The sequence below is a fragment of the Salvelinus fontinalis genome, chromosome 10 (assembly GCF_029448725.1).
Source record: "Salvelinus fontinalis isolate EN_2023a chromosome 10, ASM2944872v1, whole genome shotgun sequence".
NCBI classification, from domain to species: Eukaryota; Metazoa; Chordata; class Actinopteri; order Salmoniformes; family Salmonidae; genus Salvelinus; species Salvelinus fontinalis.
This window is the reverse complement of record NC_074674.1, coordinates 34,389,538-34,405,461: the sequence shown is the minus strand read 5'-3', so window position 1 is coordinate 34,405,461 and position 15,924 is coordinate 34,389,538. Positions and strand designations below refer to the sequence as shown.

The following is a 15,924-nucleotide window of genomic DNA, read 5'->3' as shown; positions in this document are numbered from 1 at the left end:
AGACTTCATACTCACCTATGCCTCTTTCTTCTCTTTCTCTCCCCCTCTGTCAGTGTGTTTGGCTGAAAGTGCACTGTCTGCTTTCTCTATTGTAGATGTCGACTACAGTATATGACAGATGTCTCAATTCTGTCATGGGCACCCCTTTCATGAATCACTGTACATCAGCATATGAGACAACATCTTGTCTACATCCACCTCTTATTTTCTGTCACATTAATTACAGTTATTTTGTGTCTTTGATTGGGCTAGGTTTGCCAAGCTGTTGCTGCGGTTACCAGCCCTGCGTTCCATTGGTCTGAAGTGTCTGGAGCACCTGTTCTTTTTCAAGCTCATCGGGGACACGCCCATCGACACCTTCCTCATGGAGATGCTAGAGGCGCCCCATCAAATGACATAACTGCAGGCGGGGCGTCGCCCATGTTCCCCTCGCCCCCTCCGCCTCTAACCCCTCTGGATACGGAGGGTGGTCCTGCAAACCACTCCCCCTCGAGAGATTATGTGACATCATTGGATCTAGAGAAGTCCCCCCTCTTTGATGTGTTTCAAAAAAACAAGTTCAATGTCCATGGGTCTGTTTTATACACTGTACAAATATATATATATATATATATATATATATATATATATATATATATATATATATATATATATATATATATATATATATATATATATATATATATATATATATATATATATATATATATATATATATTATAACTCATGAGATTAATTGAAAGACAACAATGGACTGGTGATGAAACGGACCGAGGGGAAAGGAAGTGTTTTAAGCCATTGTTTTGTAACGTGAAACAACAACCAAGAAGATCAGGTGTTAAAGGTAGGTCTGTTTGCAGGTGTATTTTGAATTGTGGCGGTTTCATCAGCAGCGTAGGTGTTGGGAGAATCGTGTTTTGGACTTGTTGAAGAGAGCCGGGGCTGCATGGGCTGTCCCTGGCTCTGTTCGGGAAGCATCTCACTTTCATGACTAACTTAAGGGAGATTGGTCCGTTTGCAGGGGGGAGGAACGAGGCCCGGTCTTGTCCGGTCCAATTCGTTCAGGTGCTGTCCGGTTTAATCCGGTCAGGTCCGGTTGGGTCTGTTTTGAGGTGTACTGTATGTGTTTTGGGAGAGAAGGACCCAAGAGGTGGGACCATGCAGATGAACAGTGCTCCACTCAGGTCCCTCAACCCAAACTCAGCCGCTTCTCCACGTCTCCTTATTCTATTAGCACTGTGTGAACATGAGAGGAGAGATGCTACGCCGCTACATCGGTCCAGTTTTCAGAGGCTCAGATAGCTTTAGTGACTGATTGGAGTGAAAGCCTGCAGTGTGGCCTCTTAGGACCAGAGCTGGATGACCTTCATGTGGCCTGAAAAAGCTTATCTCTGGCACTACTCATTCTGTTGTACTGTACTGACATTAGGGGCAGTGTGTATCTGGATTCACCCTCACATAAGCCCTATACTACATGTGCATTGCTGTGTGCTCTGGAAGCTTGGCACAGGAAGACAAGGAAAGCAAACAGATGAAAGTTCTCATCGCTCTACTACAAGCATTGTTCCTTTTTCCTGTCTGCGTTAAGGCGACAACAAAATTAATTTTTCCTGTCTGCGTTAAGGCGACAACAAAATTAATTTTTCCTGTCTGCGTTAAGGTGACAACAAAATTAATTTTTCCTGTATGCGTTAAGGCGACAACAAAATGAATTTTTCCTGTCTGCGTTAAGGCGACAACAAAATAAATGTTTCCTGTCTGCGTTAAGGCGACAACAAAATTATTTTTTCCTGTCTGCGTTAAGGCGACAACAAAATTAATTTTTCCTGTCTGCGTTAAGGCGACAACAAAATTAATTTTTCCTGTCTGCGTTAAGGCGACAACAAAATTATTTTTTCCTGTCTGCGTTAAGGCGACAACAAAAGTAAGAAGAAAAGGACAAATGGTTTGTAGGGAAATGTCAACTGATCTGAACTTTTTAAAGTGATGGCACGACTTTGTCATGTCATGTGTCCCTCCACCTCTGAGACCATTCGTTTCTGCTCCTTCTGTGAATTACAACACACCACACAGCAACCAAGCATGCTGTTCCTCACGGTGTAACCTAGCTTTAGAATGGCCTTTGACCTGTACAGGATATTACAACAGTATTGATGGTATTTGTAAAAAAAGAAGAAGAAAAAAAGAAATTGGCAAAATTTGCAATTACCTCTGTTTTCATTCCTCAAACTCTCAGTTCTCTACATAACCCCCCCATGTCAAACAGCCCCATGTCAAACAGCCCCATGTCAAACAGCCCCATGTCAAACAGCCCCATGTCAAACAGCCCCATGTCAAACCCCCCCATGTCAAACAGCCCCATGTCAAACAGCCCCATGTCAAACAGTTCATGAGAGAAGTGCTTCAATGCAGTCGTGTTTATGGTGAGATGTTCTCTTATTTGGATTGTGGAGCCCATGCTCCTCCATTGCAAACTCTGGCCCAGACCATCCAATCTGACTGGAGGATGTAGGCCTGGTGAAGAAACAGAGACCCTTGACTGCTCCACTGCCCAGCCTCCCCTCACCCTCAGAGGAATCCACACCCTGCACTTCTCTGGACAACCCAGTTTCATTTAAGTCAAACTGAAATGTTAAATATGTAACATTATGTATAAATCTGCTATATGCCCATATTGCGCATTTTTTTCTTTCTATGCTGCAGCTGCTGCATAACTATGCATCAAGCATTTTTCCAAAGATTGTCCATAGATAGTGCGGTTTCGTTGTTATTATAAAGGGGTGGTTAAACCCTGTCCCGTAGGACAGCAGACTGCTTTGGATTAACCATCAACTCTAGCAGAGCTCCAGGACCAAGTTTATCTGCCCCACATGATAGCAGAATAGAGAGAGACAGAGAGACTTAAACAGAGGGGTTGACCAGTGAAAATAGGGAACTTGGTGGTTGTAGGAGAGCTGTGACTTCCCCCTAGTGGAAGAGATGCACAACTGCTACATTACTTGAATTTTGTACAAGTATTTAATCAGAAAAGGCACTTTTTCATGACATTATCAATATTCATTTTCCTCTTTGGTCAGACAAAACCTCAATTGAATACGTAGCAATAACCACAGCAGGATTGATTGACAAGTCCTTAGTCCAAATCATGTATTTTAGTGAGGTGGATGAATTTTCATTAGGTCTTATTTTAAACTATTCAGGAAACAGAGAAATTACTGCCGTGTTCAGGCCAATTCTGTCTAAACAGTATTTTTATCTGGTCTAAATGGTAATTGTCAGTCAGGAAAAAACTACTGAAAATGAATTGGCTCATTGTTCAAATGATTCCAACTTAAGCACTAGTATGGGTAGTTCTCTGGAATATGAGGTCAAATCAGACTGGCACCCCAACTAAAAGTTCAGAAAAATAACCACATTTTGATGATTCATTTATTTGCAAACGGTTATCCAACTTTTTTAAATGTACACCTAATCTGCTCTCTTGCGTATGATGTCTCCTTTTCTGAGCTTGATTGGGTTCATGTGATTTAAGACCCAGGTATATATATACTGTATGTAAAAGCCATACTCAGATGTGCAAGCTCACTCCCTCCTGCAGGAAATGGACTGATATGATTACTTAGGTAGAATAAATAGCTTAGAAAAATGCTTCATAAACCATAAAGCTCTATTTTGTCTATATGTATATGTGTATATATTTATAAATATAAATCCTTTCCGTACATTTGTCCAGTCAATTTTAGCAAGAGGGAGACAACTATTTCAGCTGAAACTATTCTGAGCCAGGACAGATTCCATCGTGTTATACGCAGTAGTTTTTTGGTGTAAAAAAAATGTAATCTAAGTTCAACCTTGATTCTCTAAAAGTCAACCAGCAGAATACCAGCAGCTCAAAGCCCTAAGAGAAGGTCCCTTGCCAGCTAACAGCAGTTATATATGGGACCTGAAAACATAGCAAAAAACCTGGTTAATACACTCAAAATACACAAAAAGTCCTCCAAAATGGACTGTTGCTAAGCTACACATACATTCAACAATGTTATCAGGAGATGCTGAGCTCATGACACAATCACTGCTTTCTTTGTTCCATAAACAGTAAGAAGTAATGGGGGGAAAAAAATAAAGATATATTTTTGTAGAAACGTAATTTCATCCCTTGCTTATGTACTCTGCCCCCCCTCCCTTTTCCTCATGTGGGCTGTTCTATACATTGAGTTAATGTTGATTTGAAATGGGGCAGAAAAAAAATCAGACCATGGATGGTCAGGGTGGGGAGTGGTTGGCAATGACACCCTGATAACTGTCATCTATACTTTGTGGCTTTTTTGGCCTATCGCTACAAGATGGGATTGTCCTCTTTTAGATTGTTTATTTTTAGGGAGATGGAAAATGGCATCTGTTCTTTGTGGGTTGTTATCGGATGTTCTTTCATGGAAAGAAAAAAATAAAACAAATCTGAAATGAAACTTTCTTGATGCTCCTTGTCTTTGTGCTGTTGTGTTGTACTCTCTCCTAATAGGACATTACATTTACTGTCCTCAGTTAAAAAGTTACAGGGACTTTGTTGAGAAAGTGCCACTGACAACCACATTTTGTACATCTTTTAAAAAATGCTCTTTATTAAATCACAAGTTATAGCTGTCAAATGCAAATACATATTCACAAAATCCAGATTGACTAAACGCATATACAGAATTTCATGCAGCCCTTGATACCACAATCCAGAAAACAGGGAGAGCAGGACAAATGACCATTTGGGGAATGAACTACTAGCTATTAAGACAAAGATAAAGAGAAGGATACAGAAAGACAGCTAAAATATGACTTGTCTAACAAACAATACATATGTTGTAGTAATACAGTATGTACAGAATGGAGAGCACAAAATAAACAGCTATTTGGTCACTGCTATGAAATCACCATCAGGTTGTTAAACGTAATGACAGCCAGACACGGAGTTAGTACCAACTGAACGACAATGGACTAGAAGCATCTCCAAATTAAATATTCTAAAATAATAATTCAAATGAAAAACATCCTCTTTAGCTTTCATTTCTTTCTTCACAAACATTACTTTGAATTATTACCTTCTTGAGTATAACAGGATTGACTTGAGACCAGTAAGTGCACCTTCAATGTCGATATTCTTCACAACCCACTATCTCACTGACTTGTCACGGTCCCATTTTACATCCAATGTGAATTGTAAAAAGCATCAGTTGAGCCCCAACACTAACGTACAGAATGAGAATCCCTCTTGTAAAATGGAGAAGTGAGTTCAAAACAAGGCAGTGCTTGCTGTTTCAGAGCGTAGTGTCGATATCAAACTAGAGAAACTGTTAGTTGAGTGACTTGTAGAGAAGTGGTTGAGAAAAATGCTGTCAACACTATAAACTCCTTGAAATAGACTATATGCCACTGGAGGAAAACTCCCAACACGGATATGGAAATCCCCCTGATGGGGTCAGAAAACTCACCCCAAAAACATTTTAACCCTCAACACCTTTCGAGCTTTGAACAGATTCCTTTATAATAAATACAACATAAAACCAAACTCAAAACCAAACTCAAGTGCTGCCATGTATGAGACTTCTTGTTTCAAAGCCTCTTTGTACTGACCGTTTAATTACCAATATTGGAAATATGACAATTACCACTTATCTTTCAGTCTGGTTTTATAGCAATCTGCACTATCATGTCAACTCCATGTTTGGCAAGACAGCACAAACCAATCTGGGTCCTGGCTACTAATCTACTGTATTCTAATGAGACTTACAGTTGATCAAGGTGAGATGTCAGACACCAGTGAAATAGTCCATTACTCTGAAGGAAAAAACACCTTACATGGGGGATAGGAGTACTTACTTGAGGCCAATGCAATCTGGCTTAATTGGTCAAATATAAGATCAAAACGTGTATCAATACTAAGACACCTACACATACAGATTAAATCATGAGATACCATATGACTACTTTCCTCATGAAGGACAAAAGTTGATTCTCGTATTTCAATTGAAACACAAACATCCAGCTCACAGTAAAAGTAAGGCAGAGGTGGTAGAACATGTAAGGGCACAAGCAAGACCAAGTAGAGGGTTGTGGTGATTTGGTTGGGGTTTGCTCTGGTTCTGGAGGAAGGGAAGGTGTGTGGTTGTGGTGATGTTCTGGACTTGTGTTCATTTTGTTCTTCCAGTAGAGGCTCAGTCCTCAAAGCATTCCCGGGCCCAGATCTCTCAGCAGAAAGTCCTCTTTTCTTCAAATGAAAAGTAAAAAATAAAATAAAATAAGCATGCCCAGGATGCAGAGGCTTAACAGTCGCTCCTCCACAGTTTGATAGTTTTGTCGTTTTCTAGCGCCGCAGACGCAATGATGTTCTCTGTGGGGTGGCAGGCAGTAGAAATCACCACATCTAGACACAGAGGATGGGAGGGAAAAGAGAAAGGTAGAATTAAACAAAGATATTGTGAGCAACAGTGTGTTCAAACAGTGAGATTACCACCATGTATTTGACCACAAAGTAAAAGTAATCAGTTCCATCAAGCTCTTGCCATGACTCTCCTCTACCTGTATGACCCTGTAGTTTCTGTACGATCTCCTTGGTCTGCAGGTTCCAGATGTACACCATGTTGTCCTCCGAGCCAGAGACAATCCACTGTCAGATGCAGAGCATAAGGAATAGAATGACACTTCAGAAGAAGCTATGGGTAAAAGCATACAAGTCATCTTCTTGAAAATCTATTTCTAAACATGCATGCAAGAGGGGATGGGTTTACCTTTCCACCTGTGACAGAGAAATTAGCAAATATGCAGTACTTCTCGTTTTTGTGGCCGGTGTATGTTTTCAAGCACTGGAATGAGAGGGGAACACTTATTGAAAAGAACATGTAGAGAAATGAAACATTTCAATCAAGAGTATTCCTATGTTTGGATCAAATTGCAACATGAGTGAGACATCTGACATACACTATATATACACAAAAGGATGTGGACAACTTTTCAAATGAGTGGATTTAGCCATTTCAGCCACACCTGTTGCTGACAGGTGTATAAAATCAAGCACACAGCCATGCAATCTCCAAAGACAAACATTGGCAGTAGAATGGCCTTACTGAAGAGCTCAGTGACTTTCAAAGTGGCACCATCATAGGATGGCACCTTTTCAACAAGTCAGTTCGGCAAATTTCTGCTCTGCTAGAGCTTCCCCGGTCAAATGTAAGTGCTGTTATTGTGAAGTGTAAACATCTAGGAGCAACAGCAGCTCAGCCGCGAACTGGTAGGCCAGACAAGCTCACAGAACAGGACCGCCGAGTGCTGAAGGGCGTAAATATTGTCTGTCCTCGGTTGCAACACTCACCACAGAGTTCCAAACTGCCTCTGGAAGCAATGTCAGCACAATAACTGTTCATCGGGAGCTCCTTGAAATGGGTTTCCATGACCGAGCAGCCTTGGACCAAGCCTAAGCCCACCATGTGCAATGCCAAGCGTCAGCTGGAGTGGTGTAAAGCTCGCTGCCATTGGACTCTGGAGCAGTGGAAACGCATTCTCTGGAGTGATGAATCACGCTTCACCATCTGTCAGTCCGACGGACAGATTTGGGTTTGACGGATGCCAGGAAAACGCTACCTGCCCCAATGCAGAACCAACTGTAAAGTTTGGTGGAGGAGACCTAATGGTCTGGGGCTGTTTTTCATGTTTCGGGCGAGGCCCCTTGGTTCCAGTGAAGGAAAATCTTAACGCTACAGCATAGGATGACATTCTAGACAATTCTGTGCTTCCAACTAGGTGGCAACAGTTTGGGGAAGGCCCTTTCCTGTTTCAGCATGACAATGCCTCCATGCACAAAGCAAGGTCCAGAGGAACTTGACTGGCCTGCACAGAGACCTCAACTCCATCGAACAACGTTGGGATGAATTTGAACCTTGACTGCAAGCCAGGCCTCGTCGCCCAACATCAGTGCCCGACCCCACTAATGCTCGTAGCTAAAGGGAAGCAAGTCCCCACAGCAATGTACCAACTTCTAGTGGAAAGACTTCCAGAAGAGTGAAGGCTGTTATATCAGCAAAGGGGGGGACCAACTCCATATTAATGCCAATGATTTTGGAATGAGATGTTCGACAAGCAGGTGTCCACATACACTACATGGACAAAAGTATCTTACCTTTCCTTTGCTGTAGTCCCAAAGCTTCAGGGTGCTGAAAAACAAAAACAAACCACTGTTAGAAGACAGCATCCCAAAATAAACAATAGTGAATAATTCATTTGCATCTATGGAGTGATGAAGAAGCCTTTCTTTATAGATTTGCTTGAGCGTTCCTTCCCATTGAAATGAAACTCTTTGGTCTAGTGGTACTGTACAGTGCAATAGGTCCCCCTACTGGTGCAATACTGCATGACAAGACTGTGGTACTGGACATGTCACCGCCTACTACATTTGAGGGAAAGTGACAGTGCTCTACAGTCTGATACTCACTTGTCCAATGTGGCAGCCAGAATGTATTTGCCGTTTGGTGAGAACTTCACAAATGACACGGGGGGGTTGTCATCATCTGCAAAACACAGATTTTTAAAATAATCTACTCCCAGAAAAAAATATATAAAATGTGACATTTCCTATATGACACAGATGAGACAATTCTGGCTGGTGAAGCTTACCAATTAGTGTTTTCAGACACTGTCCTGATGCGGTGTCCCAGATGCGGCTAAGGACAGACAAGAGATTCATACATTCATACAGCTTCATACATTTCTCAACCAATACCACAAATAATATAATGGATTTAATACATCCAAATAATATACTCCTCATAACATTCCTCATATGTATGTTACATTGGCCATCATATAAACTCAGATGTTCTTTAAGGTCATCAAGTTACTCTTACAAGCATTTTGTGAGTCAATATCTTTGCCAAGTACATTCAACAAAACAGGAAAAAACGTGTTAATTTCCCTCACCAGAGGCCATCGTAGCTGCTGGACACAATCAGTGAGCCATCTCTGTTGAAATGGACCTGTACGGCAATATAGATCAGAGATCTATTCACACTTACCAGAGGGTGTGATAATCAACTACTACATGCTCATAAGCAGAAAACCTATTATATGAAGTTGATTGTTTATAAGATTCATATAAGGTGTCTCCATGCACAGATGGGTGCAGTACTTACAGCAGAGACAGGGTCGGAGTGGGCCGGCAAGGTCTTCAAGCATTTGCCAGTTTTTACATCCCATATCCGCACGCTCTCGTCAAACTAGAAGAGAACAATTCATGTTAGCACACAACTATGCAACAAATATTCATAACTCCTTGATGGAAATCAGGGTTAGCAATAACATTTTCTATGTAAACATATACAATAGCAATTCTGCATTAGTGTATTAGTAGGTAGGACTCACCGATCCAGACACGATGAGATTAGACTGGGGGTTGAAATTGCAGCAGAAGACATAGTTGCTGTGGCCTTTCAACGTCTTCAAGCATTTCCCCTGCAATAAGGAAAGGATTGGGTTGAAATGAAACATGTTCACGGTATGAGCTCATTATGGTGGATCGAGCATCCACGGCATGGAGGGCCCCGAATCAGCGATTATGATGCATTTGCAGAGGAAGCTGTTAGAGCAATGACATGCTAGCTGTTCCGGGGGAGACTTCCAGTCATTCCGCTAACGCTAGATAGCATGGGCTAGCGAAACTACCTCTAACTCCCTTCATACTGGACGCAGAGACATACACATGGTATCCATGAGTTCATCTGACTCTGGAGAAGAAGAACATCTCACACTACCCCTTTATTGACGGCATGACGTGGGTGAAAAATGAATCCGTGTGCGATGTACATTTTTATCATGTGAAGAGAGCCTTCAAAATGTTAATCTCGTCTTAGTGTCAAAAATAATCCTTGGTTCCTGCCTGTGTTGATAAAGATAGTGGGGGGGGGGGGGGGCGACATGACCCCCTCCTTAGCACCATCTGGCAGAACACCCAGAATATATATTATAAATTAAGATAGGAGACGGTGCCAGACATGCAGGAACAAACCCTATGAACCATGCCCATGTAACGTTGTCTGTAACCAGTATATAAGAGAACGGAACTGCCCTGGTAGAGCTACTGATCGACATGTATACTTGGTGCATTGAGTTGAAAGCTCTCCAGCGCGCTGATAATAAACAATGATTCATTTAAGATTGACTTTGAGTGTCCCTGTGTAGAATTTACACAACACATATTAACTAGCTGCAGAGAACGAATGCTACCCTGTGGTGCTAAATAGCTCTGATTAGAGCTGCTCCCCTCAGGCAGACACTCCCTCACATCCCTTGGCAAGAGTCATAGAAGCAGGAAGTCCTTTACCCCTGCATTCGTTGAGGGTTTCGTTTTAGCTCTAGTTTGAAAACAAGTATACACAATGGAAAATACATGTTTCTGAACAATGCATCATGCTGCCTTGTTGACAATGACCCGGTTGCACATATGGTTTGATTTGAGCAGCTATCATTTTACATCAACAATCTAACATTCTAATAAATGGATTTCATATACAGTGCCTTCAATATCTGCCAATTCATTTCCATCAATATTGCTGTTTATCATTTACTTTTTGTAGCAGTAAGCGATAATGATAACTGTCTTCTGGGTAGACAAATACTTTCTCCAAAACCTTCTCTATTAAATGTTAACAGAAAAGTAAACTTACCTAGCATAATTATATAATTTTTATCAATCTGATGGGCTTTTGGTTTGGAAACTCTGTCATAACATATGCAGCAGCAAAAACATCACTCGACCAGCACAATCCTCGCACTTTTCTTTCTGACATCAAAAATGGTCTTCTGATGTGATTTAAGCATCGATATGGACTCAGAACATCCAATTTTATTGTTTCTATATAAATAATTGTAATTGAGAGTGAAAAACATTTAAAAAATGATACAGAAAACGTGTCTATTTGAGAGCCAGGAAAACAATTGAGCAGCTTTCAACGTGTAAAGGAGCTCCCATGCTAGAACAGGTTGGAGACCCCTGCCTTAGAATATGCTCTTTCCAGTAGGTAATATAAATTAAAAACGTCTGACCGGCATGAACCTCTAGGTTTATTTTAAAGTCGCTTTTTGGTAAGCTCCATTCCGGGGGGAGATTACTTTAAAAAGAGATATTACAAATGTAAATAAATACGACACCAAAATAACGTTCTCTGCGCTTCTAGTGTTAAACTGCCGTAAACCAATTTCCCATTGTGGGACAAAAAAGTGAAATACTTCTAGTACTATATTTCTGAGAAAAAAACTACCCATCCTGCCTCTCTTACCGAGCTGACGTCCCAGATCTTTAGAGTCTTGTCATCAGATGCTGAAACAAGCAGGTTGGAATCTGAGGACCAGGCGACATCCGAGATCCCCTGCAGATGAGAAGTGAAAGATCAACTTGGTTAGTCACACTAAAAGCACTCACAGCAGTGAAAAAAATTGAGAATACTTTCAAGGCACTGTATATAATCACTACAAATAATATAATGGAAACTTGAACTCACAAGTTTGTGTCCCGATATTGTTTTCTCAAACTTTCCATCGTAAGCTCCCCAAATTTTGATCAGTTTGTCAGCAGCTGTAAAACATATTTCAAGGCAGGGTACTTCAGCCTTTTCAACTGAAATATAGTGTTATCATGCAAGATTATCAGATCATTTACATTGAAAAGACATTGCACTTAAAGCAGAGATCTGCGACTGGAGAAATAGCACCACTGGCTGCCCCAGGCGCATTTGTTATTGTTTTGAGTAAATGTGAATACAGCCTGGTAGTAAAAAATTAATCGTAGTACATACTCTGCTGTTCTGTCGCGCTTGCAATAATGTGCAATGATGTTCGGTGTTTGAAGTAACGTCTTTGTTTTAATATTGCAAATGGACGAGGCAGTTTCACAGCTTCAATTACATTTTATTGTAACAACTTGTGCATGCACCTATCAGGCCTAATAGTAATATTCAGTAGACCTACTGTTGTAAGACCACCTAAAGCACTCATCATAAACTTACATGAACTGGCAAGCCACTCTCCACTGGGACTGAACTTGACAGACGAAACTGCTTTTGTGTGGCCGGCTAATGTGAATTTCAAGGTGTAGTTAGGTTTGACTGGTGCCGACTAAATAGGGGAAGAAAACAAACAAAACCACATTGGAACTGGAAAGCAATTCCGTTAATATCTGTAGATGCATTTAAGGCAATTTTCATTAAAAAAGGATTTGACACAATGGAAATAGCAGAGACACAGGAGAACATATATATCTGGCTATTATATATTTTCAAGTATCAAGTGACAGGCTGTTAATCAACACAGGCCACAACGAACCACTGGGGTAGTAGCCTATCTGTACATCTCCAAAGTAAAATATAGCTGCAAGCAGCAATGCCAGGGTTCAAGCTTTGGCCCCACAGCATAGAGTACCAAAGTAGGAGTCATAATACCCATAAAACATAGCGGCCAACAAGCAAAATTGTTCCAATTGTTTTAACACCATTCATTTTTCCCCCATTGAGGATTTTAGATACAATTAAAATATGGGCTGTGTTTCATGTAGGCTTACCCTGGCATGACATTTTAATAACTGTAAATCTATCTCAGACAAGGTGACTTATCAATATATTCACCTGTATTTACTCCCCAAAAATGAAATGCTAATTAGCTGCTAATGTGGATATCATAAAGAACTACAAATGCCATGATCTGGACGAGACTGCCAAATCGAGGCAAAGGTAAGAATCTTGGGATTAGCTATCAAATGTTAGCCAAATGTAGTAATGAATAGTTTTAAATTGACAATACCTGTTAGCAAAGGTATCAGCTAGAGATGACATGCAGGAGCTTGCAGGGATTTGTAGTTTTGCATGATGTCTACTTTGATTTTAATTAGCATTTTCGATTCAGAGTAAACAGGGCCAAATATATTGATAAGTCACCTTGTCTGAGAGAGATTTACATGGTTATCAAAACAACACGCCAGGGTAAGCCTACACAAAACACAGCCCTTATTTTAAGTGTTTTTAAAATCCCCTATGGGAAAAAGGAATGGTGGAAAAACGATTTCAACCATTTCCCTGTTTGATCGCTAGGTTTTATAGGTATTATGACACCCCCACTGTGGGGCTATATGGTGAGACCTTGGTCCATTGACGCAATGTATCAGCTTCCGTGCAGATCGATCATTCGGTGCTAGTAGCGCTTTAAGTTCAAAATTCTAAATGACAGCTTATTAGGGGATCCCTAATAAATACAAACACAAAATGGCGGAAAATCCATCATGACGGACCTTATGGGTCATTGAGGCAAATGTGTTCCTTGTGAGGAGAGGGACCAATGTACTGAATCTCAGGAGTCTATTTCAAACAAGGTGAGGGGTCTGAGCTTTCAAAGTTTGCATTCTCAATCGTTTGTTATAGCTCCACCATGTGGCCAATTGACTCTTCGCTAAGCCTCGCCCCATAATGTTGGGTAACCAATCACAGCGATCCAATAGATAGCAACTATTGTTGAGTCCAACACCTACGACAGGCTCACGTTTAAATTGCATGAGTCAGTGAAGGCTACATTGAGTTTTTAAAATAATTGTTTTAATGTTTAAATGGCAAAATAATTGAACAGTGTACCAGGAGTACTTGCTACTGTGATTCCTGAAATGCAGAGCCTGTTGGGAGTATTTATCTAATCCGAAATAAAACTTTTGTTACATTGTTTGTTAGACCAGCCGGTTAGCTAGTGCTCGGTCTCATTGACCACCAAAAGTTGCTTACGCTAGCCACTTAATCACTTGTTTTCTAAAAATGTATGTTAGCTAATATAGCAATGTTATGAATACAACTAGAAGACATCAGGATACAATTTGAGAGCACAAACATTAGTTATCTCCAAAAGTGGTTGACTGCATGCTGACAGTGAATTCAGAGACTAGCTACACTAGAAACATGATTTTACCAGGTTCCTGTGAAGCAATTGTAATGACAGTCCACCACAACATACCCAAGAGTTTTATGATTATCAAGGGGTCATCTGTGTTGAATTTCATGGTGTATTAGAAACACAGTTTGAGATCATTGTGAGGAGATCTCACCAATGGTTAAATGGGAAATTGGGCTTCCAGAGATAATGTCTGAGGTTACAAAAGTAATCAAGGGGGGTGGGCTTAGAGAAGGGTCAGCTGGCATGGCATTGAATGAGAGGGTGTGGCCCTTGGACCTTAACCATCATGCAAGGTTGTAACCTCCTAGGCCTTACCATCTCAAGGGAATTTGCTTTTTATCACGAAATTGACAGAAGGAAAAGAATAATAATCGACCCCAAATACAATAGTGTTTCACCAAGCTTCGCTGCTTGGACCCCTAGAAACATCAGTCGTATTAGGTCTAGCTTGAACCCATACCTTGCTCTGGCTGGCAGATGATGTTTTAGTGGCCTCAGTTTCTGGTTTCTTCTCCTCTGTTGCCATGGTGATGGTGATGGAGCTGAGGGGGCAGGGGGATCAGTTAGTGAAAGCACGCTGGACAACCAGTCTGCAAATGAGGAATGCAATTAGAAAGGAATGTTAATATATTATGGTAAGATGAAGATAATGTCAAGTAAAATGCAACGATAGGAAATTCCCGTGTAGCTCAGTTGGTAGAGCATGGCGCTTGCAACGCCAGGATTGTGGGTTCGATTCCCACGGGGGGCCAGTACAAAAAAAAAAAAGTATGAATGTATGTACTTGTAAGTCGCTCTGGATAAGAGCGTCTGCTAAATGACTTAAATGTAATGTAATGTAAATGAAATTGTATTGGTCCAACACAAGACCAATGTAAGTTTCTACCCTGACAGCTAGGTTAACGTTAGCCTGTAGATAAAGATTACAATATCGGATATGATATTGAAACCTAGGTACAGTTATGTTAGTAATGTAAATTACCACCACATAAACTAGCTAACTTCCTACCCAGTCATGGCTGGCACACTGTAGCTTAGCTAAGTAGTTAGCTAGCTTGCATGGTGAAATAGTGGAGATAGCTAGCTAGCTTGCTAGCATAGAACTAGCTAACTGCCATTGCAAGTAAACAATGACCATGAGTTAGCAAGCTAGCCTAACATTAACCGCAGTTGTGGAAGCTAACGTTCAATAGCCCTACTATGGACAGACGCAGGGCCTGTCTTTCTAGCTAGCTAGCTAATGTTGTTTGCGAACACTCGTGTATGTCTTGTTGGTGATAATGGTTTTAATCCAAGTTTTGTATGAATCCTACCTTTCGAAAGATAAACTAGTTAATTTGCCTAGCTAGTAAATGTGCGTTATTGCATAAGCAATGTAAACTCTGCTAGCTAACGTTAGCTACTCCATTCAAACAAAACAATCAGGGATACTCACGGTAAGGCCCGATGTTAAAATGTAATTGCTCGGCGGACTATTTTCATTTAGGTACAAATCTGATCAACTGCACGAATATGTTTAGCCTATAAATATGGTTGATTATATATTTTCTCCCTAACTGAGCAAGGGAAAATAAATCAAGGGCCAGTTCGTTTTAGTTAACCCAGAGCTCAAGCGAGGAATGTGGTAGTGAAGACGCCCATTGCGCATGTGTGCTTCTTCAAGAGCGCACAATCAGAGAGGAAGAGAAGAGCCCAACTCGGCGGAAAATCTGTCTCCCTCCAGCAGGTGACGTTTTTTCGTTGTTTCGCCCACCAAGCAAGGAGTTTTTGTTTGCAGGTCAGTGAGTGTCACATTTGGTCAACAATACATGTATGACTTATTTTCTACGTGAGGTTTATTTGATCGAATAGAAGTTTCGTAATGCTTAAGTTGTTATGAGTGTACTGATATGAGTAAGACGTGAAATCCCGTCAACTATAAGAAAAAACACTTCATATATCTTTTTTTATTTCACCTTTATTTAACCA

General features: G+C 40.8%; 2 protein-coding genes across 9 annotated transcripts in view; one reads left to right on the top strand and one right to left on the bottom strand.

Moving 5' to 3' along the window:
- The window catches only part of LOC129864070 (retinoic acid receptor RXR-alpha-A), a 162,526-nt gene extending 158,060 nt beyond the window's left edge, over window positions 1–4,466 (top strand). For all 7 annotated transcript variants that reach the window (XM_055936651.1, XM_055936653.1, XM_055936647.1 and 4 more), the window contains one exon: window positions 253–4,466. In XM_055936651.1, the coding sequence (XP_055792626.1) occupies window positions 253–400 (148 nt within the window). In that variant the 3' untranslated portion in view covers window positions 401–4,466. The remainder of the gene's footprint in view (window positions 1–252) is intronic.
- Window positions 4,467–4,590: 124 nt separating this feature from the next.
- On the bottom strand, window positions 4,591–15,483 carry LOC129864071 (WD repeat-containing protein 5). 2 transcript variants are annotated; one of them, XM_055936655.1, is made up of 14 exons: window positions 15,392–15,483; window positions 14,417–14,498; window positions 12,036–12,144; window positions 11,532–11,605; window positions 11,310–11,399; window positions 9,397–9,486; window positions 9,168–9,251; window positions 8,956–9,011; window positions 8,653–8,699; window positions 8,471–8,546; window positions 8,159–8,192; window positions 6,774–6,848; window positions 6,565–6,652; window positions 4,591–6,409 (listed from the first exon to the last, which is right to left on the bottom strand). In XM_055936655.1, exons 2-14 carry the CDS (start codon window positions 14,480–14,482, stop codon window positions 6,309–6,311), a joined length of 990 nt encoding a protein of 329 aa, XP_055792630.1. In that variant the 5' UTR covers window positions 14,483–14,498; window positions 15,392–15,483; the 3' UTR covers window positions 4,591–6,308. The 2 variants fall into 2 exon arrangements, with proteins under 2 accessions (XP_055792630.1, XP_055792631.1); XM_055936656.1 differs by having other exon boundaries at window positions 14,417–14,546; window positions 15,392–15,481.
- Between the last annotated feature and the right edge of the window lie 441 nt (window positions 15,484–15,924).